This window comes from Pseudopodoces humilis, chromosome 10 (assembly GCF_049639895.1).
Source record: "Pseudopodoces humilis isolate 2021_Gansu_Grassland_sample_001 chromosome 10, ASM4963989v1, whole genome shotgun sequence".
In the NCBI taxonomy this organism is placed as follows: Eukaryota; Metazoa; Chordata; class Aves; order Passeriformes; family Paridae; genus Pseudopodoces; species Pseudopodoces humilis.
The window spans coordinates 30,634,559-30,657,945 of record NC_142209.1 but is presented as its reverse complement, the minus strand read 5'-3'; the positions used below and the strand labels follow the sequence as shown (position 1 = coordinate 30,657,945).

General features: G+C 54.5%; 1 protein-coding gene across 1 annotated transcript in view; it reads right to left on the bottom strand.

Moving 5' to 3' along the window:
• Window positions 1-1,843: 1,843 nt before the first annotated feature.
• Window positions 1,844-23,387, bottom strand: part of SGIP1 (SH3GL interacting endocytic adaptor 1) — a 47,045-nt gene continuing 25,501 nt past the window's right edge. The window contains exons 12-25 of the mRNA XM_088060224.1: window positions 22,893-22,985; window positions 21,948-22,022; window positions 19,326-19,772; window positions 16,659-16,780; window positions 15,823-15,949; window positions 13,476-13,535; window positions 12,689-12,748; window positions 7,770-7,881; window positions 6,728-6,883; window positions 5,368-5,500; window positions 4,859-5,061; window positions 4,109-4,173; window positions 3,338-3,502; window positions 1,844-2,753 (exon numbers count right to left, since the gene is read on the bottom strand). Coding sequence (XP_087916350.1) covers window positions 2,731-2,753; window positions 3,338-3,502; window positions 4,109-4,173; window positions 4,859-5,061; window positions 5,368-5,500; window positions 6,728-6,883; window positions 7,770-7,881; window positions 12,689-12,748; window positions 13,476-13,535; window positions 15,823-15,949; window positions 16,659-16,780; window positions 19,326-19,772; window positions 21,948-22,022; window positions 22,893-22,985 — 1,841 coding nt within the window. The 3' untranslated portion in view covers window positions 1,844-2,730. The remainder of the gene's footprint in view (window positions 2,754-3,337; window positions 3,503-4,108; window positions 4,174-4,858; window positions 5,062-5,367; window positions 5,501-6,727; window positions 6,884-7,769; window positions 7,882-12,688; window positions 12,749-13,475; window positions 13,536-15,822; window positions 15,950-16,658; window positions 16,781-19,325; window positions 19,773-21,947; window positions 22,023-22,892; window positions 22,986-23,387) is intronic.

The following is a 23,387-nucleotide window of genomic DNA, read 5'->3' as shown; positions in this document are numbered from 1 at the left end:
GCTCCAAGAGCCAGGCTGGGAGAGCTGGGGGTGCTCACCTGGAGAGGAGAAGCTCCAGGGAGAGCTCAGAGCCCCTTGCAGGGCCTGAAGGAGACAAGGGATGGAGGGACAGGACACAGGGAATGGCTGCCAGTGCCAGAGGGCAGGGCTGGATGGGATCTTGGGCAGGAATTGTTCCCTGGCAGGGTGGGCAGGCCCTGGGATAGAATTCCCAGAGCAGCTGGGGCTGTCCCTGGATCCCTGGCAGTGCCCAAGGCCAGGCTGGATGGGTTTGGAGCAGCCTGGGACAGTGGGCACCTCCCTGCCATGGCTGAGAGGTTTCTTGGTGATTTTTAAGATCCCTCCCAACCCCAACCAGTCTGGGATCTGTGTGAAACCAAATCCCTGCCATTTCACCTCCCTGCTCCCTTTGAGCAGCCAGGCAGCCCCAGGCAGGTGAATTCCCTGAAAATACACCAATTTTCACCTAAAAACCGAGGTGAAGCCTGCAGAGCTTGAGTGCCCTGAACACTCCAGGACCTTCTCTGGTGCCAGGTGCTCTCACCAAACTCCCAACAAAGCCCCGGGGCACTCTGAGAAGACACTGCCAAAAAACCCTCAAGTTTTAAACACTGTGCCCAAAACTGGCAAGAGCAGCATGGAAAAACCAGTCCCAAATCTCCTCCTGTGGTCCCAGTGTCACAGCCTTGGTGTCACCTGCCAGTGGCTGCAGCCGTGTCCCTGTGGGGCTGGCAGTGCTGGCACATCCCACACGCCCCAGAAATAGGACAAAATGTCCCAGACTGTTCCCATCTCTCTCTCTCCAGGCCACGAGGGCTGCATCCCAAAAAAAAAAGTGACCTCTGTTGTGTTCACCAGCTCAAAGGGGATGAGCTTGGGAGCTTTGGGTTATGGGTTTTTCTGTAGAAAAAGCACTCAAAAAAACCCAATGCTAATGTAAACACCTTGTCTTTCAAATGAAATATAAAGTAAAATCTCTATCTTCTGGTAATATTTACATTATAAATCCATTTTTTTTTCTCAGGTCTCTGCCCTGGATCTCTTTTGGAAGGATGGGTTTGGAACAATTGTACACAGCATAGACCTGACTCTTGGGGTTTGCCCTATATTCCTGTGTCAGAAAGGGGTGAGCTACACACTTTATACAAATTTCCAGTTCAGGGGGGAAATCATTCATGGAGTGGAACACTGGGGAGTGCTCTCCCAAAATCTGTGAGGGTGTGGGAAGCTGCAGGAGTGAACTGTGCTTTTCCTTTCCTGCTGCCGCCTTTTGTCAACTCACAGCTCACCCCCCAGTCTCAGCCTGGGAGCCGCCTCACACCTGAAATATCCCCACATTTCCTTCTTTTCTTTTCAGATGGGCACAGATCTCCCTTTTCCTACACCAAACTGCTCCGTGAGCACTTCCCAACACGCCCAGGCTGTTCTCCAATGTAAAATGCACCACCCTAAGCCTGGCAACACTTGTAAAATCAGCACTTTTTGTCATCTTACACATTCCCAAAGTCCCAGCACCCCATTCCATGGATGCTCCTGTGCATCTCTGTTTGATTCCACAAAGATTCCTTCATTTTCCCCCTCGATATTGCCAAATTCTCGTGTTTGACTCAGCTGCAGCAGCAGGAGTGCCACCAGCTCTCACCAGGAGTCTGGAATGAGCACAGTGGGACAGGGAAAAGTGCACAGGGACAATATTTTGTCCCCCATTCTCCAGTCCAGCACTTCCATGTGTTTTCCCATCTCTCCGAGCCAGCTGAGCACTAAAATAGAGAAGCAGGTGCGGCTGCAATTCCGGGAAGGAAGGGAAGGAAGGGAAGGGAGGGAAGGGAGGGAAGGGAGGGAAGGGAGGGAAGGGAGGGAAGGGAGGGAAGGGAGGGAAGGGAGGGAAGGGAGGGAAGGGAGGGAAGGGAGGATAAAACTGGTTTTATGCTGGTGCTGTGAGCTCAGAGTGAGCACCCAGCCTCTCTGTGCTTCCTTCCTCATCCGTGTCCCTGCAAAACACACGGGGCAGGGAAGAGCTGCTGAAATTCCAGCAGGGAATCTGCAGCTCTGACAGAGCACGGAGCTGGAAATTTGGAGTAAACGCTCCTTGCAGAAGTGAGATTTTCTACCTGGGAGACTGTCCTAGGAACCTCCACTTTTCCATCAATATTTTTCTGGACTTAGACCAGCTGAACCTGAAGGTTGAGCTTTTTATTGATCGCTGTGAGACGTACTAAGGACTGAAGGAAAATTAAATCAGCCTGTGGGCTCTACTGAACTCTCTTTTGCTGAGGCACCCCCTTCATAACAGCTACCAGTATCGTATTTAAATTGTATATATTGACAAAATGCAATCTACCTCTGTAAGCATTGTGCCATTCAACAGTACTACTATTAGATTTATATACCACAGTTTAAATTACATCCATTTCATGAATGGGAAAATGCTAAAACTCAAGTGTCTAACTGCCAAAATACAGCCTTACTGGAATGAGTACAATTTACAAATACAATAATTACATTTTAAAACCATTAACAATGTTACATCTAGAAGTAAATACTGCAGGACTGGTCAAGACGGTGTTTTCCAAGGAAAAAAAACGCTGAAAGTTGTTGACACTTCCAACAGAAATGTCCCGAGTGCAGGATTTAGTTCATTTTCCTTAAACTGTAATTAAAACCCGTTCCACGCACAGCAGTCCTTGGGTATTTTCCATAGTACTTTCCATAGACTTGCATAAGCTTCCATCAGTTATCCGCCAAATATTTACCTAGAAATGGGATCAGAAATCAGCTGGGGGGAGGGAGCAGCCCTGATTCCCAGGAGTTTTTGCCCACCTCCACCAGCCCTGTGGCCCAAGGGAATATCCTCGTTATTCCCTGCAGCAGTGAACACGAGGAAAAATTCCTGTTTTTCCCTGCAGCAATGAACACAAGGAAAAATCCCAGTTATTCCCTGCAGCAATGAACACAAGGAAAAATTCCCATTATTCTCTGTAGCAACGAACAAGAAGGAAAATTCCCATTATTCTCTGCAGCAATGGACATGAGGAAAAATCCTCATTCCCTGCAGCAATGAACATGAAGGAAAATCCCCGTTATTCCCTGCAGCAATGGGGCCAAAGCTCTTGCGGGAGATGCCCTGGAGATCTCAGCCCTCACCTTTCACGCGGGAGCAGGAATGAGCCACGAAACGCGAGGCTGGGAAGCGGCAGCAGGATTTATTTCATGCTGTCCCTCTGTCCCCACCCTGCAGCAGCAGCTGTGGCCTTGAGCAGCCACCAAACCCCCGTCAGAGCATTCCCAGCACGGCGGGGACCTGCGGGGACCATCCCGAAGGAGCCGCGGCACCCACCTGCCGCGAACCTCTTCTTGATGAGGGAGAAGCGGTAGCCGGCGCCCACCAGCTCGATGTCGCAGCTGGACAAGGTGCTGCCCTCGCTGGTGAACTGCACAGCCAGCGGGGCCGGCGAGCTGGGCCCCTCCGACAGCTGGAACCGTGCCAGCAGCGACCCCACACCTGCGATGGAAACCCCAAAGAGACCCCCGTGAGCGGGAGTGGCACTCGGAGCATCCCAGCGCCAGCACGGAGCGGGGCGCATCCCAAAGCACCTCATCCTCCCAGCACCATCCCGCTTTCCACACATCCCAGAGCTAGGAACGGAGTGGGGCGCATCCCAAACCGCCTCATCCTCCCAGCACCATCCCGCTTTCCACACATCCCAGCACCAGCACGGAGCAGGGTGCATCCCAAACCGCCTCATCCTCCCAGCACCATCCCGCTTTCCACACATCCCAGCTGTAGGAATGGCTTTCCACGTGGAAAAGCTCTGATGGGAGACAACAATCCAGGGATGCAAGCTGGGCCTCAATACCGGGAGCCAAGGGCTTGGCAAAGCAGCGCATCCCGGCCCGGCGTGGGAATGCCCCTCGGGATGCCAGGTTGGTTGGCAGAGCAGCGCTGGTGGCACACAGCCCTGCTTTTTAAGCTCCAAAATGAAATAGTTTTGTCCCCAGTGAGCCCCGGCAGGAATCCGGGGCTCTGGGTCTGTGTGCCGGCAGCGTCGGGGGGTCGGTGTCTGACTGAAGGGTTCTGAGTTAATGACGTGAGGATTTGCAGGATTACCTCCGTTTTCTGACTTCTGGGAGATATCAGGGATCTTCCACAATATCCTTTGCTGTTCGGCATTCCTGCAAACACACGGAGAAGAGCGTTTCTGTAGGAATCAAGACATTGCCAAGGAGTAATTGGAATTTTGCTAAAGGCTGGGTTTGGCTGGGGGGAGCTGCTCTGAAGTGGAAATTTTGGGAGCTTGGATTTGGGTTTCACTGTGCTGGGCTCATGGATGGGCTGGAAGGCTTTTCCAAAGGAAATAATTGTATGATTGTTATGAGGGCTGCAGGTGAGCAATGGGCAAGAGACGTGAAAACGTGCCAGTGCCTAGGGCAGCGACAAAATCCCGGAATTCCACAGAATCCCAGAGTGTTTTGGTTGGAAGGGATCTTAAATCTCATCCAGTCCCACTCCCTGCCAGGGCAGGGACACCTCCCACTATCCCAAGCTGCTCCAAGCCGTATCCAGGCACTTCCAGGGATCCAGGGGCAGCCAGAGCTTCTCTGAGCTCCCTGTGCCAGGGCCTGGCTGTGCATCCCTCTAAACCCTGGATAAAGCAGCCAAAACACAAGATAAGGGCTGATGCTCTGCTGCCTGCACACATCCCTTCATCTCTGACCATTTCCTTGTGGGAATGCCAAGAGAAAGGGAATGGGAACACCCTCAAATATTTGGGTCCCCAGTGTGCCCCCAGCTCCCACCCACAGACCCTCCTGCAGCAGGATGGGAATTCCAGGCGGGCCCAGGATGAGCAATCCCTACCAGACAGCAGGAGGAAGCACAGCTTGAAGTTTGGTTACTCCTCCGTCGACGGGGACGAGGAACTGGACGTTGTTTAGAGCTACCGGTGTGGTCATTGCTTCTGTATTGTATTTGTAGTCGATGCGCAGGTCAGTGCTTGCAGGGTCACACCGCCAGCTCACTGCAAGGTTTAATGGAGTAGACTGAATACCCTGGGCAGATACCTTCCAAAATGACAGAAAAAACATTTAGTTTCCGTAGGGCTGAAGGGAGAAATCCCGTTTTACAGACGCGGACATCGCATTCGGAGGCAAGACCTTGAATTCCCGCTGCATTTAGTACTGGGCTTAAAGCCAGACAACCCAGAGCCACACAGAAGGGACAGTGGGACACCAAGCCCCCACCTCACATTAGCTCCACTCTGCACTAGGGAAACACCATTTTTTTACAGCCATAATCAGCACAGTTTTTAAATTTTTATTTATTTTAATTTTGGGGGCACGGTTTTATCTCACAAAAGAAACCCCTACCTGGTATTTGAGCATATCCACATTGTAATAGGTGGCTTGAGGTTTCTGTTCCGATACCTTCTTTAGGTGAGTCATCAGATTTGGCATGTTGACCCAGAACTCCTTGGAGTTGGAGTCGCTCTGCACGTTGTCACTGCACAGAGGAGAAGGAATCCTTGGGATAACCTGCCTGGCCAGGAGAGAGCTGCTCTGCACAGCACAGGGGCTGCACTCAGTCCTGCCTCTAGATGTTATTATATTATATTATATTATATTATATTATATTATATTATATTATATTATATTATATTATATTATATTATATTATATTATATTATAGCATGGTATGGTAAAGTACAGATAAAATGTAAAATATAAAATATTATAGAAAACATTATATATTATAATTATTTATTAAATAATATATATCATAATTTTATATTATATAATATATTATATATTATAATATATTATAATTATAATTTTAATATATATTATACATTATACTTTATACATGATACATTATATATTATACATGATACATTATATATTATACATGATACATTATATATTATACGTCATATATTATGTATTATACATTACACATTATACATTCTATATTCTATTGGCTCCCTCCCACACAACTCCAGCTTCTCCTGATCCATCTGCACTGCGACTCAGAGCCCCCCAAGTCCTGGGCTGATCCCCCAGTGAGGGCAGCAGGAAAGGGGGGGATTCTGCCCCTCTGCCCTGCTCAGGTGAGGCTGCACCTGCAGAGCTGCCCCAGCCCCACATCAGGAGGACGCAGAGCCCAGAGGAACCCCGGAGCTGCTCCAGGGCTGGAGCCCCTCTGGAGCCAGGCTGGGAGAGCTGGGGGTGCTCACCTGGAGAAGAGAAGCTCCAGGGAGAGCTCAGAGCCCCTTGCAGGGCCTGAAGGGGCTCCAGGAGAGCTGGAGAGGGACTGGGGACAAGGGATGGAGGGACAGGACACAGGGAATGGCTGCCAGTGCCAGAGGGCAGGGCTGGATGGGATCTTGGGCAGGAATTGTTCCCTGGCAGGGTGGGCAGGCCCTGGGATAGAATTCCCAGAGCAGCTGGGGCTGTCCCTGGATCCCTGGCAGTGCCCAAGGCCAGGCTGGATGGGTTTGGAGCAGCCTGGGTGGTGTCCCTGCCCGTGGGATAATCCTGATATCTATCAGAATAATCCTGATGATCTCCCAACCTGAACCACTCTGGGATTTTACCACGCATTTAAGGGTTTGAGGGTTTCATTCCCAACATCCCCTTCCAAGGAAGATACCTCAGGCCACGCTCTCTTGCGAACACCCAGATTTCCTGGAATCCCGCGTTCCCCGGGGGAGCTGCTGAGGGAAAGGCTTACCAGCAGAGGAGCTGGGGGTTTGGCAGGACGTGCTCCAGCCTGTTGAAGTTGAGCACGCGGAAGGTGAGCACGGCCGGAGCGGGGTTGTTGGCAAAGTGTCGGGTGATGCCCGCCGGGAAGGACAGCACCATCTCCCCCGTGATCTTCACGATGCACCTGCAGCGCCCAGAGCAGAGCCAGGGCGGGCAAAGGGGGCTCAAAATGCAGCAGAGAGGGAGGGAAAGTGCCATGGATGGTGTGGGGACAGTCCCCCCTCCCCACCCTGCGCTCTGCTGGCCTCAGAGAGAGCAGAAACAGCACAAGGGCTGACAGGGATCCTCTTAAATATCGCTGCCCTGTTTAAAGCTTCTTAATTTTTTGCTGTTATTCAGTGTTTTGGTGAAATTAATTTGTCCTCGGTCTGCCCTTTTGGGTTTTATCTTTTAGAGGGTCTAAAAGCACAGGTGGGAAAGCTTTCCAAGTTTCTGCTGGAATGCCATCCCGTTTTGGTCAGGCATGGGAGGGGAAGGCTGCGGCCCCCGTGTCGCCCCACAAAGTGGGAAGTGAGGTTTCATATCACAGCAGCCGAGGTTTTATTTCCTCAGGAGGAGAAAAGCCTTTATTTTGGGGTTTTCAAGCCTTTTTATGAGGTGTTCCAATACAGGTTAACCCGACTGGTACAAGGAACAACACCTCCCTCATCCCGCTGGTGGGACAAGAGAAAAAACATCTCAGAACATCTGTGCCTTTCTCAGAACATCTGTGTCTTTGTGTTGAGAACTAAAATCTTATTTACAAAACAGTCCTTGAGAGAGAAAAGTTTCCCAAAAGGTTTTCCCTTGGGAAACAGGCCAGCCACCGAGAGGCTGAAACTCTCTCAGGCTCAGAAAATCGCGTCCACACCCCCGGATTCCTCACACAAACTCCTCACCTCCCTTTCCCCCAGCAGAAACACCTTCAAACGGGGCACCACCGCAGCCCCCACACACCCCACCACCTCCCGTCCCCCTCCAAACCCCAAAACCCACCCAGGGACACCCCAAAACCGGGGTTCAGCACCTACTTGTTGGGGTCAGCGCCTTTGAAGTAGGCGTTGACGGTTTCGGTGAAGGCCGCGGCCACGGGCAGGGTGTCCTGTGCCCCCATGGTCAGGGGGCTGGGGCCTCGTGACGAGCCTGCAACAGAGCAGAGATGTCCCCTTGGCACCTGCCAGCCCCCGCTGCCCGGCCCCCCAGCCTGACTCGATGGGCAAATCACCAAAATAAAATTAAAAATCCCCCAGGCTTTGGATGAGGCTTTTCACAAAAAATGATCTTATTTCCCCTCCCCAACATGCCACCCAACGCCCGCCCCTGCTGCCAAAAGCAAGCAAAGAAAAGGATGGATGGAGGTGGCCAGGCGGGAGCAGCATGCGGGGGCTGCCACGCACGGCAGCCTTTGCATGACAGTTTTTGCAGTCGCTTTTTGGGCCCCGCAAAAAGGGGCTGGGGGGGTTCCTTGTGGCACAGCCGGGGGGCTCAGGCTGCCCCTGGGGATCGGGGTGGTGGCAGCGGCCCCCTGATGTTCCCCCCCGAGCTGAGGGGGGTCCTGCAATCCCTGGCACACTCTGCTCTCCTCTCCTGCCAGCTCCGCGCCCCGCTCGCTCCGCGGAAACCTCAGCGCCCGAAATCTGCGGATCGTCGGAAACCTGGGAAAACAGAGCCACTGGCACAGGGTGTCCAGAGGAACTGTGGCTGCCCCTGGATCCCTGGAAGTGCCCAGCTTGGACAGGAGCCAGCTGGGATGGTGGAAGCTGGAACAAGCTGGAATAAGCTGAGATTTCAGGTTCTTTCCAAACCCAACCGTTCTAGGATTCCACAATTTGGAAAAGTGGAAAAGTTTGCCTCGGTGGTGCTGTGCATCCACGGACACTTGCCAGGCTCTAAAATAGTTCAGCCCTGCAGGATCACACACAGGTTTCCCTTTGCTGGCCAGGAGTTGTTGTTTCCAAAAGACAAAGTTTGAGGATGAAATCGTCACCGCAGTGCTCCGCAGGAGCTCCAGCTGTGCTGGAAACCCTCCCTGGGACCATGAGTCCCGTGCCCAGCACCAAGGTGGTGCCCACCACCCTCTTCCCCATGGAAAGCACCCAAAGATGTCCAAGGATCCCACAGACACCCAAAAACCCCTGGAGAGATCATCCCCTGCCCTGGCACCGCCCTTCAGCCTCACCTATTCCCTGCCATGCCCCATTCTGGAGCCTTTTTTTGACCCCCCGTCCTGCAGAGCGGGTGAAGCACGAGGATTGTTTCACCCCAAAGCAGCTAAAAAAGAACAGCAAAGGACTCCAGAGGGGCAGCTCGTCCAGGGGCCGCCTCGCTCCATCCCCATCGCTGCCAGGCTGGGAGAAGAGGGGATGGATCCAGCCCGAGGTTTTCCCGGAGTGTGCGAGCTCCTGCCAGCTCCAGCCAGAGCCGTCGGAATTCCAATGCCAGCCCCGGGAAGGGCAGCACCTCCCCAGGCAGAGAGGATGAGGGGATATTCGGGATATTTGCCCAAGCAAAGCTGAGCAAAAGGCGTCACGTTCCTGGGGAGCTCCTCTCCTTGGGCCATCCTCAAAAATGATCCTTTCCCTTCCTTCTCTGCCGCTTCCCGTTGCTGCACCCTGGGAATAACAGGGGTTTGGGGACAGGGAATTGGGATTTGCAACATCTCCCGGGGGGAAGCACTTGTGTCACTTCAATTACACTTTGAGTTTGGGTATTTTAATGGGAGAAATTATGGTTTCCACCTGCAAGGAGGGATCCTCACACCTTTCCAAGGCACCTGAGCATTAATGGATAAATCCCAGTGCTCCTTCCTGGAGGTGCAGATGAGGGATTTTCCCTTCCAACGTCTAAAAGTGTAAAAAATGGGAGCAGCCCCAGGTGTCACACATCCCAAGAGGCTCAGGGGAATCAGAGATTCCAGCTGCAGCCTGGGATGGGGATGCTCAGGGAGTGTATCCGGCTGTTCCGGGATGGAACACCTCACCCACACACACCAGACCCATGTCACACACACATTCATTATCCTAACGAGCCCAGAGCCTCCTGAGGCCACAGCCTGGGATATTACCTGGTGGAATTCCCAGTGAAGAACAGACACAGCTCCAGGTGAGGGCACGGGCAGCTCCCCAGAACCGCGGGACACCCCAGACCCCCATGGCTGAGGGGATGTGCAGCACGTGGGACACCACGTTTCCTACAAACCCTGCCCAAAGACACCACAGGCAGCAAATCCTTGCTCCCCTCCCAGAGCTCCAGACCCCTCAGAGCACCAAACCCAGGATATTCCCACTGCATCCGCCCGGAAATACAGATGGAAAAACATCCTCAAAGTCTGGATGTGGAGGGGGAAACCGGGGCTATCAACCAGCAGAGGAGCCTCGTAGGGAAGGGCTTGGCAATGGGATCATCGTTCCTTGGAGAAGGAAAGACCCAACTCCCAAATGCACAAATTCCAGCTGGGTTTAGCCTGGAGCCCATGGCAGGGCATGGAATGTGGGGCAGGGCTCTCCCACACCACCACACTCCTCATTTTTCATGTCTCCTTCTTCCTCTGCATCCTTGATTCTCCAGGATGAAGAATCAGGAGTGAGCAGGGAGATCTCACGGATCCCCAGGCTCAGCTGGGATGTGGGAATGTGAGTCCAACAACAACAGAACATCCTCATTTCTGATGGTCTGAACACCACGTGGGTGGAATTGGGGTGCTCAGTTCCCTCCACTCTTCCCTCAAGAATCCAAAAATCCTTCCCTTCACGGCTCCAGAGAATAAATTCATTTTTATGCTCAGGTTTTTCACTAAAAAAAGAAATGTATAAACTATTATAAGCATTGCAATTATTGTCCAGAAACCTGAGAGACAAATCCAGTCGCTGTGGCACAACGCCACCCCAAACCTGCCTTTCCAGCTCCTGCTTCAAAAGCCATTCTTATAAACATTTCATTTGCACAAACGACCTGATAATAACAGAGAGAGAAAAAAAATCCACTTTATGGAGCTTTGGATCCAACCATAAGCAGCAGATCAGCCTAATTTGCCTTGTTTTTCCCTGCAAGAAGTGGAAAATGCAGCAGTGGAGTAGCCAGGGGGTCCTAGAACATGATTCTGCACGACAGCATCGCCACAGCTCCTTCCACACGGGACAAACTGCCCCGTGCTCATCAAGCACATGGATCTTGCCACAAAAAAAACCCCAAATCCAGGAAGAAACCTTCATTTCCCTTCTGGCATTCCATGCCCTGAGTTCCAGACGCCAAACTCAGCCCATTTCCTCTCGCTTCCCTGCACATGAAGTTTATCTTTTTTTTATTTTTGAGCTGGGATTAAATATTTAGAGATAAATTGGGAAATCCAGCATGTGGAAGCGAGACAGCTCCTTGCTGAGCTGTGGGATGATCCTGGAGGCAGTGCCACACCTGCATTCCCGGGATAATCCCACCCCGTGCTCCAGACCATTCACACCACCAGAACCAGCTCCAAGAATTCCAATCCAAGGTTCAGATTCCGAGGCACAAGAGAAGCCCCAAATGCGCAGCGCTGCCGCTGGGCTGAGCGAGGGGCAGGAAGGAGGCACGGAGCAGCGGGAATGTGGAGCTGGAATATTCCTGCTGAGGGATAATGCTGTCCCTGCTGTGCTCAGCTCTTCCCAGAGCTCCCAAATGAGCTTTCCTGAGAAAGGAAACCCAAACAGGGATTTGGGCACCAGGAGGGAGCAGCTCCTGGGTCTGCTGGAGTGGGGACAGCGAAGTGGGAATTGTCAGAGTGGGGACCTTGGGGCCAAGGAAAAAGGAGGAAATTAAGGAGCCCTGGTCCTTGATCCCTGCCTTCTGCTGCTGCTCAGCCATCACTGTCACCAGGACGGGTTTGCTCCATGACCCCAAGCAGCCCACGCCGGGCAGTGCCATCCCAGGCCATTCCTGTCACCCCCAGCTGGGCAGTGCCACCTTGGTGTCCCCAGCCAGGCAGTGCCACCCTGGTGTCCCCAGCGGGGCAGTGCCACCCCGGGCCACTCCTTTGCAGGAGGGGACACTTTGGGAATGGCGCACGGAGTCACCCCCCAGCTCGGCCCGCAGGCTCCACAACAGCTCCCAGGCGCTCCCTGGGGATTTGCGGGAATCCCTCCGCTCTGCGAGCAAACCTCCCGCTTTTCCTCCCTCTTTTCCTCCCTCTTTTCCTCCCTCTTTTCCTCCCGCTGTTCCAAGGGAAATGCTGGCTCGGTGCTTGCGGGTTGGAGCTCCCCAAAGCCTCGGGGCTCTCCCGGCAGGACCGGCCGCTCCCGCTCTGTCCCTCGGGGTTGTGACACTGCTCGGAGAAGGTGCCATCGGCCCCAAACCGAGGTTTTCACCTCCCTGCATCCTCCCCAAAGCCCCTCATCCACGAGGGACCCAAAACCCTCCGGCACTTCCAAGCGAGCGCCCCAGCAGCACAACCTGGCAGCGGCTCCGGGGTGGTGCCGGTGCTGCCAGGGCATTCCCGGAGCCTTTCCTGCCGAAATCTGGACGGGAGGAGGGGATCCGACACCCTGTGGGTTTGGATCGACCGCACCCAGCCCGCTCCAGGGAGCGAGAGGGGGGAGAAGTCCTGGTTGGCAGAGTCAAGTTCCTCGGCAGTGCAAGCGGCTCCGCTCCCTGGTTTTCACCTCCGTCTGGGAATATTCAGAATGTTCCTTTGGGTTTTTTTTATTTGCTTGGGTCGGATTATTTTTTTGTTTGGTTGGTTTGGTTTGGTTTTTTTTGGCAAAGGAAATCAACGAGTAAAAAAAAAAAAAAAAAGAGATCAGCGGGACAAATGGCACAAATCAAACCAAAAGCGATTCCTGTGGGACTGGCGATGCCATCCAAGTGGCCATAGCATTCGAGCCTGGAAAGCTGGATTGGATGGAGCCTCGGAAGGGAACCCCGGGAGCGAGAGAGCGAGGGGAGCGAGCGGTTACCGGCTGTGCTTTGCACTACTTACCTTCGAAAGTCAAATAAAACTTTCCTCTGTCAAACCAAACGAGGGAAGGCTGTTCATTCTCTGTATGGCCAGGAGTTGAAGCGGGATGGGAAAGGTTAAGGAGAGGGAGAGAGAAGGACACAGTGTGAGTCACAGAGCAGGTCATTAATGTCGCTACGGGGAGGGGGCGAGGCGCTGCGGGGCGGTCACACGTGCAGGGACAGGGATGTGACACCGGCCGCTGGCTCGGGACGCAAAGCGGGAAGCAAAGCTATGGAAGCCCAGATGGAAGAGTCGTTCTGCCCGCTGACTGAGCGCTTTGGAGGGGTTTTGGTTTTTTGGCCACGGTAGAAGAGGTTTGTCGGCTGCTGGCGGGTTGTGCCTGCGCTCCTCAGCATTCCCGGCGGGATGCTACTCCGGGTGCCACCCCGCGGTGACACTCAGGGACAGTGACACGTTCGCACTCGCATCTCAGGACACGACACTTGCAGAGAACCGGACACACACACACACAGAGCAGCGGATCCTAGCTGGAGTCCTCCCTTTCCCATCACAACCCTGCGCTCCCACCGCCTCCAAAGCCGCCACGCTGGAATAACTCGGGATCGGGGTGGGGGGTGTGAGTGGGGGAAAAACAGCTTTTTGAGCTGTTAGATGAACCTTTTGGAATTCGGGAGGTGCCAACCTTCCACCTCCAAGTCCTTTGAGTCACTGAGAAACTGTCATGCAAGGTGCTGCGAGCGGTGGGTGCCGCTCCGAAGGCGGATTTCTTTGGAAAATCTTGGAAATTTCCCTGCTAGTACAGTACCTGCCGGCGTTTCACTGCGCCTTTCAAACGCGGGCAGTTTGTCAATAAAAGCATCATCCTCTGATAACACAAGCAGAAGAAACGCAAAGGAAAGAAAGAAAAGAAAGGAGAAAAAAAAAAAAAAAAAAGAACACAAAAAGAATGAAAACACGGATCCCAAGTGAAACCAAGCAGCGCACTCGTGTCAACGCAGAGACAGAGAAATGACGGAAAAAGCACCGACACGGGAATCAAACAGCTCCTTGCTCTGCCAGGAATTGTCCAGACTGACATGCAGCCAACGAGGAAAGCACACCAGAACAGCACGGAGGACACGGAGATGGAGCATCCCTCCCCGTGCTCCCGGACAAACTCCATCAGACTTTGCCGCAGGGAACGGGAGACGGGGAATGAGGTGGAGACAGACTCCAGCCCCGGCTGGATCGGGGTGTCCCAGCCCCCGGGACCTGCAGCGATCCCTGATCCCATCCCTGCACTCCTCCCACCCCAGCTCCTCCTCTTTTGGGAATTGGAAGTTCTCCTTCCTCTGCTGTGGATTTTCCTGGATGCTCACCCTGGGTGGGGACAATGCAGATCCCAAACCCTGCCTCTCTCTGTCTCTGCCCCAAACAGCTTTTCCCAGGGTTTAGGTTGGATTCCAGCAGGAAAGGTTCCTCATCCAGAGGCTGCTGGCACTGCCCAGATCCCCAGGGAATGGTCCCGGCCCCGAGGCTGCCGCAGCAGCTCCAGGAGCGTTTTGACACTGTTCCCAGGGATGTCCAGGGTGGGAATGTTGGGGGGGTCTGTGCAGGGCAGGAGTTGGATCCATGATCCCATTGATCCCTTCCCACTCAGCATAACCTGTGCATGGAGCTGGAAGTGCAACACTACAAAACCTGGGATGCTCCTCCTGGCTGCCCCCTTTGGAGTTCCCCAGTCAGGGGTGACCCCAGAGCCTGGATTTTGGCTCTCCTCCCAGGAAACCTCCAAAACACATGAGAGGAAAAAAAAGAAATCCAAAGGGAGAGGCTGGGCTCGGGTGGCAGGAGCAGCCCTCAGCTCGCTCCCATCACCCTCCCAGCCTCCTGCAGCCCCTGGCACCGGCTCTGGCCTCAGCCTGGCTGTCCCCTCCCCTAAAGCCGTGTCCCTGTGGCCACTGTGCCCTCAGGCACCGCTCAGGGCCACCAGTGGTGCCACCAGTGGTGCCCACGGCATAGGGCTCGCTGTCCAGGTGACATTTCTGTCCAGGTGACATTTCTGTCCAGGTGACATTTCACCAGTTCCCTGTCCAGGTGACAATATCCCAGCTCCCTGTCCAGGTGACATTTCTGTCCAGGTGACATTTCCCCAGCAAGGTGCTGTGACAGTGACAGCCGGAACAGGGACGAGCACCCACAACACCTGAGAGTGAAGGAACAACAGGATGGAGACGCGCTCGGAGACTCCAGCAAAGCCACTGGGAGGGCTCGGGGCCACCGGCAGCGCGGGGACAGCGGTGTCACCTTTCTTGGTGGCAGTGCCACCGCTCCCCAGGGTGACAGCAGCGACAAACGCTGCGGCCAGCGCGGCGGCCGAGCACACGGGAACTCCCGCCAGGCTGGCTTTTCCAGAGGCTTGGGAAGAAAAGACAGAGGAGGGAGGTGATCCTGGGAGGAGATGGAGCTGCGGGAAGCGGGGGGACGGCAGCCAGGGGTGGCAGGGATGGAGGAGGAGGAGGAGGAGGAGGAGGAGGAGGAGGGGGGAGCGCTGGCAGCAGGGACAGAGGGGACAGGAGGGGACAGAGGGGAGGGAGGAGGGAGGCGTGGGGGGACCCAGCACCTGGAGCTGGGAGCTGCCAGCCAGACTCAATTCCCATTCCTCATCTCAGCCCCGGGGTTTTGGCAAACCCCACTTTTTGTCGGGATGTGCCTCCAAAAGGAAAGGGCAGCGTTTGGTTCTGCCCTAGGACGTGCCAAGCGGCTGGGAAAAGGCTTTTCCGAGACCCCTTTTCCTCTTACTGCTCTAAGTGGGAATTTAAGACATTACAAGAGATTCAATATTCCTGCACCCCCAGGTCTGGCTTCCAGCCCCACTCCCCTCCAGGCACAAGCATCCCCTGCCAAAAAAAAAAGCTTATTTTGCCCCAATTTACAGCCCAGAACCACATTTTATATCATAACTCCCCTGACTTTCACCAAACATCCATTTCCCACAACATTTGGACAAACTTCCCTGGCAGTTGATCCCCCTCGCATCCCTTTTGGCATCCAAAACCCCGATGGAAACAAACGAGTCCGACCCCAAAGAAGGACCTAGCGAGTGCAAAGGCCTCAGGAATGATCCGAGGGCGCAGGAAAGGTGAAAGAACAGCAGCGCTGTGTGTGTTTACCGACGGTGGGAGTGGTGGCTGCGCTCAGGGAATTGGTGGAAGAGATGGAAGAAGTACTTTCAGCACGGGCTAAAGGTGCTATCGGAGGAGGGCTGGAGGAGTGGATGGGAGGGCTAAAAGGCCTGGACTGGAGAGAAACATAAAAGAACACAAAGTTAAAGGGAAATCTGCGCAGAAACGTTTGCGTCAAACAAATACAATTTTGCCTGGGCCCTCCCGATTGCTCTGCTGGTGTTCCAGAGGAAAAATGGGAATGATTTAAGCTGTCATTGGGTGAATGACAAAATGCCGATGGCATTTGAGCTTGGAGCTGGGAAATGAGGTGATCCCCAGCATGGTGTGAAATTCCCAGCCATCCACACCGGGGATGGGAGCTCCAGGGGCCGTGGGGTGGATGGAACTGGCTGGGCACGGGGAAGGGAGCGGTGCCCAGGAGGTGCCAGCTCCCCAGGCCCTTAAGGATCATTTTGGGGTCATTTAATCAACAGAATCCAACAGAATTTGTCTAATAATAAGTCATTTTATCATTTTATACCCTCATTATCAACCCTAAAACCCTCCCGGCTTACCTGAGGCAGCTGGGGTGGCACACGGGACAGGGGCTGGTCACCCCCTGAGCCAGGCACCGCTCCTGGGACAGCTGGAACTGCCCCCCAACCCTTCCCTGGGGCACATTCCCATCCCATCCCCTGCCGTGACCCTGGCCCGTGGTGGCTGGCACCACCGGGCTGGCACTGCCTTTCCCACGGGGAATTCCCCCCCCGGACAAACCCTGGAAAAGCCCATCCCATCCCTGGATCCCAGCCTGGGAACGCCCCCCGCCCCTCCCCACGTACCACATCGCTGACGGGGGGTTTGCCAGGGGGCAGCTTGGGCCGGGACGGGGGTCGGGGCGGTGGCGGCGGGGGGGTGCCACACGTGGCCAGCGGCGTTCCAGGACGAGCCGGGGACGAGGAACCTGCAACAAACGGGAGCTGTGAGCGCCCCACAGGCTCTGCCCCACTGCTGCCCGCCCCAGAGCACCCCCAGAGATGGGCACAGAACGTTCCAGAACGGTCGATGCCCGTGGATTCCTGGCAGAGGCTGCTCAGTGCCCGGTTCCCTCCGGAAAGTTGGCACGGGAGGAGTTTTATGGCTTTCCCAAAAAAATAGGGGGAGGAGGGATAGGGTGATGGATGAACCCGCTGGGAATTAGGGATTCTCATCACAGGACAAAGCTTTGGCCCAGCAAAGAAGGGAAAGAGTGGGAGAGGAAGGTTCTGGGATATCTGGGAGCACAGCACAGCTCCCAAGCCTCTGGAAGAGTCTCCCAAAGAAGGGGAGCTGATCCCAGGGCTCACACGGGCCCTGGCCCTGCTGCGAAGGGAATTCTTTGGATCAAATGGAAAAGGCAACAGGAGCTTCACGGGGGTTCCAGGAGCCTGCTCCGCTCCACACACGGGAATTCCTTCCAGGAGAGGCCAGCAGCAGCTGGAGCTGCACGGAGGTGGCACCAGGACGTGAAGGGCAGCAGGAACGGGAGGGAGATCCCAGCTCATTCCCAGGATAGCTGGCCCAGGACAGAACAGCTCCGTGCTTGGCTCAGACCGATGAGGTGATGACTTCATCATTTTCCCACTTCCAAGAGAATAATTTCCTATGTTTTTTGGGTGATTACTTAATCTGAGCTAGAGATCAAAGTTGGGTTTATAGAAACAAGAAGAGGTGAAGGAGAGCAGGCTCAGACAAGAGAGGGCCTGGATTAAAGGGAGTAAATTCCAGTCATTCCTTCGCACAACTCCAAAATTCAAGCCGCTTTTATTTCAAGGCCTAATTTGGGAACCAACGTTTGAATTTTTCCTTCCTTACCCCAATGAAAGCCTTTCAAAATGGGAAAGACTGAGGGAAAAGTGACCTTGCAGGACTCAGTGTCACAGGATGGAGCCTCCCTGGATAGGTTCTGTGGCCAAAGCCCTGGGCAGATGGTGGCCTCCACCCAGGGGATGGATATTTCCTGCACCAGAAGCTGACAGCATGTGGAAACCAGCATGGAATGTGAAATCTGCTGGAATGCTGGCCTCGGAGCAACGAGGGGTGGTGGAAGGGGGTTGGAACAAGACGAGCTTTGGGATCCCTTCCAACCCAACCCTTCCAGCGTGAGCCTGCCCCGGTGCCAGCCAGGGGAGCTGAGGGCAGGGGGAGATCCTGGGGGAGCTCTGCTCCACAGCACCCAAAAACGAGCCTTGAGAAGGCGGGAGGAGCGGGGCAGGTGCTGGATCTGACGCAGCTTTTGGAGGGTTTGCACCTTTTTTGTGTGGCTGTGGCCACACTTTGGATTCCCAGCCCTGGGAACACTGAGGCGCAGAGGGAGGCAAAGCAGTCCAGACTGAGACAGGAGATAATTCCTGGAGAAGGGATGTGCATCCTCTGGGACAGGCTGAGTGGGGCTGCTCCATCCATCCATCCATCCATCCATGGATTCTATCCATCCATCATCCATCCATCCTCCATCCATGGATTCTATCTATCCATCATCCATCCATGCATGGATTCCATCCATCCATGGATTCTATCCATCCATCCATCCATCCCCACATGGGGAGCCCTCTGGTGCTTCTCCATCCTGTGCTCAGTAGGGAATGGGCTGGGAGAGCCCGGATGAATCCCGGTGTTTCCCGCTCCTGGGAGCTCCTGGAGTAGTTCCAGCTCAGGCTGGACGCTGCAGCCCCCACAGGGACCCCACCCACCCCCCGAGCCAGCACAGAAAAGCCACCAGCACTGAAGCAAAGCCACACTTGCAGCACCAGCCACACTCAGGGGACGCTCCTGGAAGCGACAAAACCCCCAGGAAAGGGACACAAATTCCAGGCTCCCATGAGGAGGGCGACAGGGCTCAGATACGGAGCTGGGGGGCTGCACACCCCACCCCACCCCATCCCACCACCAGTGCGGGTTCCTCAAGGCTCCGTGGGGTGATTCCCACAAAAAACCACCTTGGGTGGGAGCACAGAGGCTGAGCCGGGGTCAGGCCCTAAAAGAACAAGCTCAAGCTGCAGCTCCTGTGAGTAAACTCAGCCTCCTCCAGCTCGTTTGCCCTAATGAGCCGTTATAATTAAGCAGGTGAAGGCAGGCAGAGCTTCTCCCGCGGGAGAGGTTCACCCCGGAACGCATCCCCCCATCCCAGCAGGAACCGAGCGCCGTTCACACCCGTGAATTACCGGGATGAGAGGATGCGCTTAAAAAAAAAAAAACCTCCAAAAACCCAAACCCTGCACCTGAGGCTCACCCAGACGATTCTCCTGGAACATTTCCATTCCCACGGAGAACACAACAACAACAACAACAACAACAACCCCGCGCCAGATTTTGGGGTGGGAGAATGGGCGGCTCCGGGGAGCTTTGGGGAAGCCTCTGAGCCTCACGGGAGCGCAGGGAAGGACGCAGGACACAGGCTGGAAGAGCGGCACGGCTGGCTGGGACACACCACGGCCACAGCGAAGCACACCCGAGCTCACAGCACGTACCGCTGGTGCTTCCCGTGCCGGCGCCCGGTCCGGGGGACGAGACCACGGCGCGGTAGGTGGGCGGCGGAGGGGGCGGCGGGGTGGCTCTTTGGCCCGGCCCAAAATCTTTAGGAGAGGCGACGGGCTCGGCGGAATCATCCTTAAGGTGGGGCTGCTCGGAAAGCTTCTTGGGAGCTTCTTCCAGCTGCAGCGGCGAGGGCAGCGGGCGGGGATGCTCGGCCGGAGCGCTGGCCGGGCTGCCCGCGGCCGCCGGAGGAGACGGAGCTTTTTCCCGGGGCGACAATTCCGGAGGAGCGTTTTCCGGGGATTGATCGGAAAAATTGACCCACTTGTCTTCTGCGGTGGCAGCAGCAGATTTGGGGGACGGCACGGGGCCAAAAATGCTGTCCAAGTCATTGATGGACGGGAGTTTGTCCCGTTTGGGCTCTGCTGCTGCCTGGTCCCCTCCTGTGGTCAGAGGAGGTTTATTTTACACCGAGCATTAAGAGAGGGCTGCGCTACTCTCTACGGGCTCTACTTCTACGGGAGAGGCTCTAAAATCACCTTTTCCTATTTAGATCTATATAATTCATGGGCAAGAAGGATTCCACCACCACAGCCAGGTGCGACATGGAATGAATCCCGCGGGATCCAAAGGCTGGAGGAGGGAGCGTGCACCGCGAGCCAGCCGAGAATCCCAAATTCCCCCCGAATTTATGGCCTTTTTTTGTCCTCTAAACAGCATCACGTCCTCATCAGCAACTCGGAATTATCAGCAGATGTCAAAGGTGTGCACTCAGCACCCTGGCACGCCCCACTCGCTCTCTATATATATTTATAAACGCTCAGGTAATAAATATATATATTTAGACATGCTGGAGTCTGGGCATGCAGCACAGGATGCACGCAGGGAGAGTATTCCAGCCACAGGGAATGTATTCCAGCCACAAGCAGGAACAGATCGGGATTTCAGGGCACACAGATCGGGATTTCAGGGCACACAGATCGGGATTTCAGGGCACACAGATCGGGATTTCAGGGCACACAGATCGGGATTTCAGGGCACACAGATCGGGATTTCAGGGCACACAGATCGGGATTTCAGGGCACACAGATCGGGATTTCAGGGCACACAGATCGGGATTTCAGGGCTCTGCTCACTGAACCACCACACACCAACATCCCCACTGGACTCCAGAACCACCAGAGATCTATTAGCCAAGTGTTTCGCATCCAGGGAAGGGAGATCCTAACCCTAAATGTCCTTCTGGGATCCTCGTGGCAGCATCACCCCATCCCTGCTCCTCTGTTTTGGGGATCCACCCGCGGTTGCGCACTGGGGATGGGAGGGGGGGATAAAACAGGGATTTGCTAAACCAGGCAGGATCAGGCCTCAGCCACTCGTGTTACAGACACACGGCACAGCCCAGCAAGGGAGCCGGCATTCCCTGCTGGGAATGGCTGGATATGGACATGGACACCCTGCCCAGCATTCCCTGCTGGGAACAGCTGGATATGGACATGGACACCCTGCCCAGCATTCCCTGCTGGGAACAGCTGGATATGGACATGGACACCCTGCCCAGCATTCCCTGCTGGGAACAGCTGGATATGGACATGGACACCCTGCCCGGCATTCCCTGCTGGGAACAGCTGGATATGGACATGGACACCCTGCCCGGCATTCCCTGCTGGGAACAGCTGGATATGGACATGGACACCCTGCCCGGCATTCCCTGCTCCCACAAGCAGGACAATGGGATATGGGAGCACGGATGAGATGGACACAGCAGGGGAGCTCTTCACGGCCAAGGATTCATCCCAGGGCGCTGCCTTCCCTGCCCAAATCTCGCTTTTCCATCAGCCAGCACCATGAATTATATGCTTGGAAGCACCTGATGTCCTCTGGCTGCATTCAACACCTTTCCATCCCTGCCCTCGGGTTGTCATTCCCAGCACAATTTCCCCTCCCTGCACTACCAGGAGGGCTTTCCCCACCTTTCAGTAGGAATTTGGGGGGCAGGGAATGCGGGAGCAGCTCCCTGCCACAGGCAGAGCCTGCCCACCCTCTTCCTTCCTCAGCACAGCCTTGCAGGGCTGCTCCAGGGCTCTGGAGCTGGGAGTATATCCCAGTTTTCAGCGGGATATTAAAGCTAATCCGGCACTGCATTCCCAGAGTGACTGATCCAGAGGCAGGGATGGTGTAAAGAACATTAATTTCACCGGGTGAGACCAGCTTGGGAGCCAAAAAAATCTTTGTGCTGCTTCTGCTGCAGCATCCACCAAAACACCACAAAGCCATGGCTGCCCCTGGATCCCTGGAAATGTCCAAGGCCAGGCTGGGAGGGGTTTGGAGCAGCCTGGGACAGTGGGAGCTGTCCCTGCCCACGGGAAATGGAGAGGATATAAAATCCTCCCGAGCCAGCCCGGTCTGGAATTCCCTGAATTCCAAGGGAAGGGGAAGCAAAGGGACCAAATCCGTGTCCAAAATGCAGCCACGGGGACCTGTCCCTGCCCGGGGTGGGGATGGCACCTGTCCCCCCACTCCAGTGCCACCCCCGGGCTGGGACAGGACCTGTCCCCTCAGTGCCACCCCAGAGCTGGTGACAGACCCGTCCCCCGGTGCCACCCCCGGGCTGTTACCGATGGCCGGGGGCAGGGGGGAGCCGGTGCGCGGCGGCGTGGCCGGGATGTTCTTCGGGGGGAGCGGCGGAGGGGCTGGAACAGAGCACAGAGAGGGGACGGGATCAGCTGGAGAGCGGCACATTCCATGGAATATCAATCATATCAATAATATCAATCATATCAATAATATAAATCATATCGATCATATCAATCATATCAGCGTGGCTGGGAATGACCTTGGGCACTTCCAGGGATGGAGCAGCCGCAGGGAATTTCATCCCATCCCTCCCCACACCCTCACCAGGAGGAATTCCTCCCCAACATCTCACCCATCCCGGCCCTCTGGCAGTGGGAAGTCATTTTTTGTTGGGTTTGATAGAATTTCGCCCCCTTTTTAATTTTTACATCTCAGCCTGCGCTCCTGTTTCAAACCCCTAAATTAGCGTTTTAATTAAACCTGGATTCCCTGAGGCACGGAGCTGCCTCCGCCTTTCTCCCGTGCTCATCCCACCTGGACCCGGGATGTGAATCTGGGATCGGGAATGCTGGGGCTAATTAACAGCGCCTAATTAACCAGCAGCGCTTTACAGGGGCATTTCTGGAAGGAAATGGTTCCCCAGCCCCCCCAGGCAGAGGGGAAGCTCCAAATAAAATCAGGGATTCAGGGTTGTGCTGGTCTTTCTGATATTTTCCTGGAAAAAAAACGGTGATTCCAGCTTTTCCAGCCAAGAAACCACGGCATGAAGATGCAGGATCAGGATCCATCCCATCCCTCCATCCCTCATCAATCCCATTCCCTCCTCCACCTCGCTGGAACCCAAACAAAGCGGGGAGGAAAAAAAAAACCAACCCCAAAAACCCCTTTAATTTAAAATATTGTGGAATTGCGCAGCCTGGATGAGGAGAACTCCAACCTTTGAGCTGATTTCTGGATATATTGATTTATTTTTTGTGGTCACTTACTTCCAGTTGGAAAAGGTCTCGGAAGTTTTGGGGACTCTACGTTTGTGTTGGCGGGCTGGACCGACCCCCAGATCTCAGGCTGGTCCAGAGCAGCTGTAAAAATCAAAACCAAACATTTAAAAGCGGTGAAAAACCCAAATATTTTCCTCCAGTTACTCAAAAACACGGATGAGACACTGAGGCTCTGGGAAAAGAGGGCCCAGACAGCGACAGAAACCTCATTAATTAAAGACAGGGGGTTCTGTAATGGTGGGTAATTAAAATCCTGTCTGATTTTGGAGCAGGAAGCACAATTAGTTTGACACTTATGCTGCTTGACAAACTAAACAATGCCAGGGATGGATTTGGAGGCTGATTGTGGGAAGGAAAACATTGTATTGACGGCAAAAGTGGCCTGGAATTTTAGGATGTGCAAAAAAACAAAATAAAACAACAACAAAAAAACCACCCAAAAAACCAAAAACCCATCAGGTATTAAAATGAAAATTGTATTCC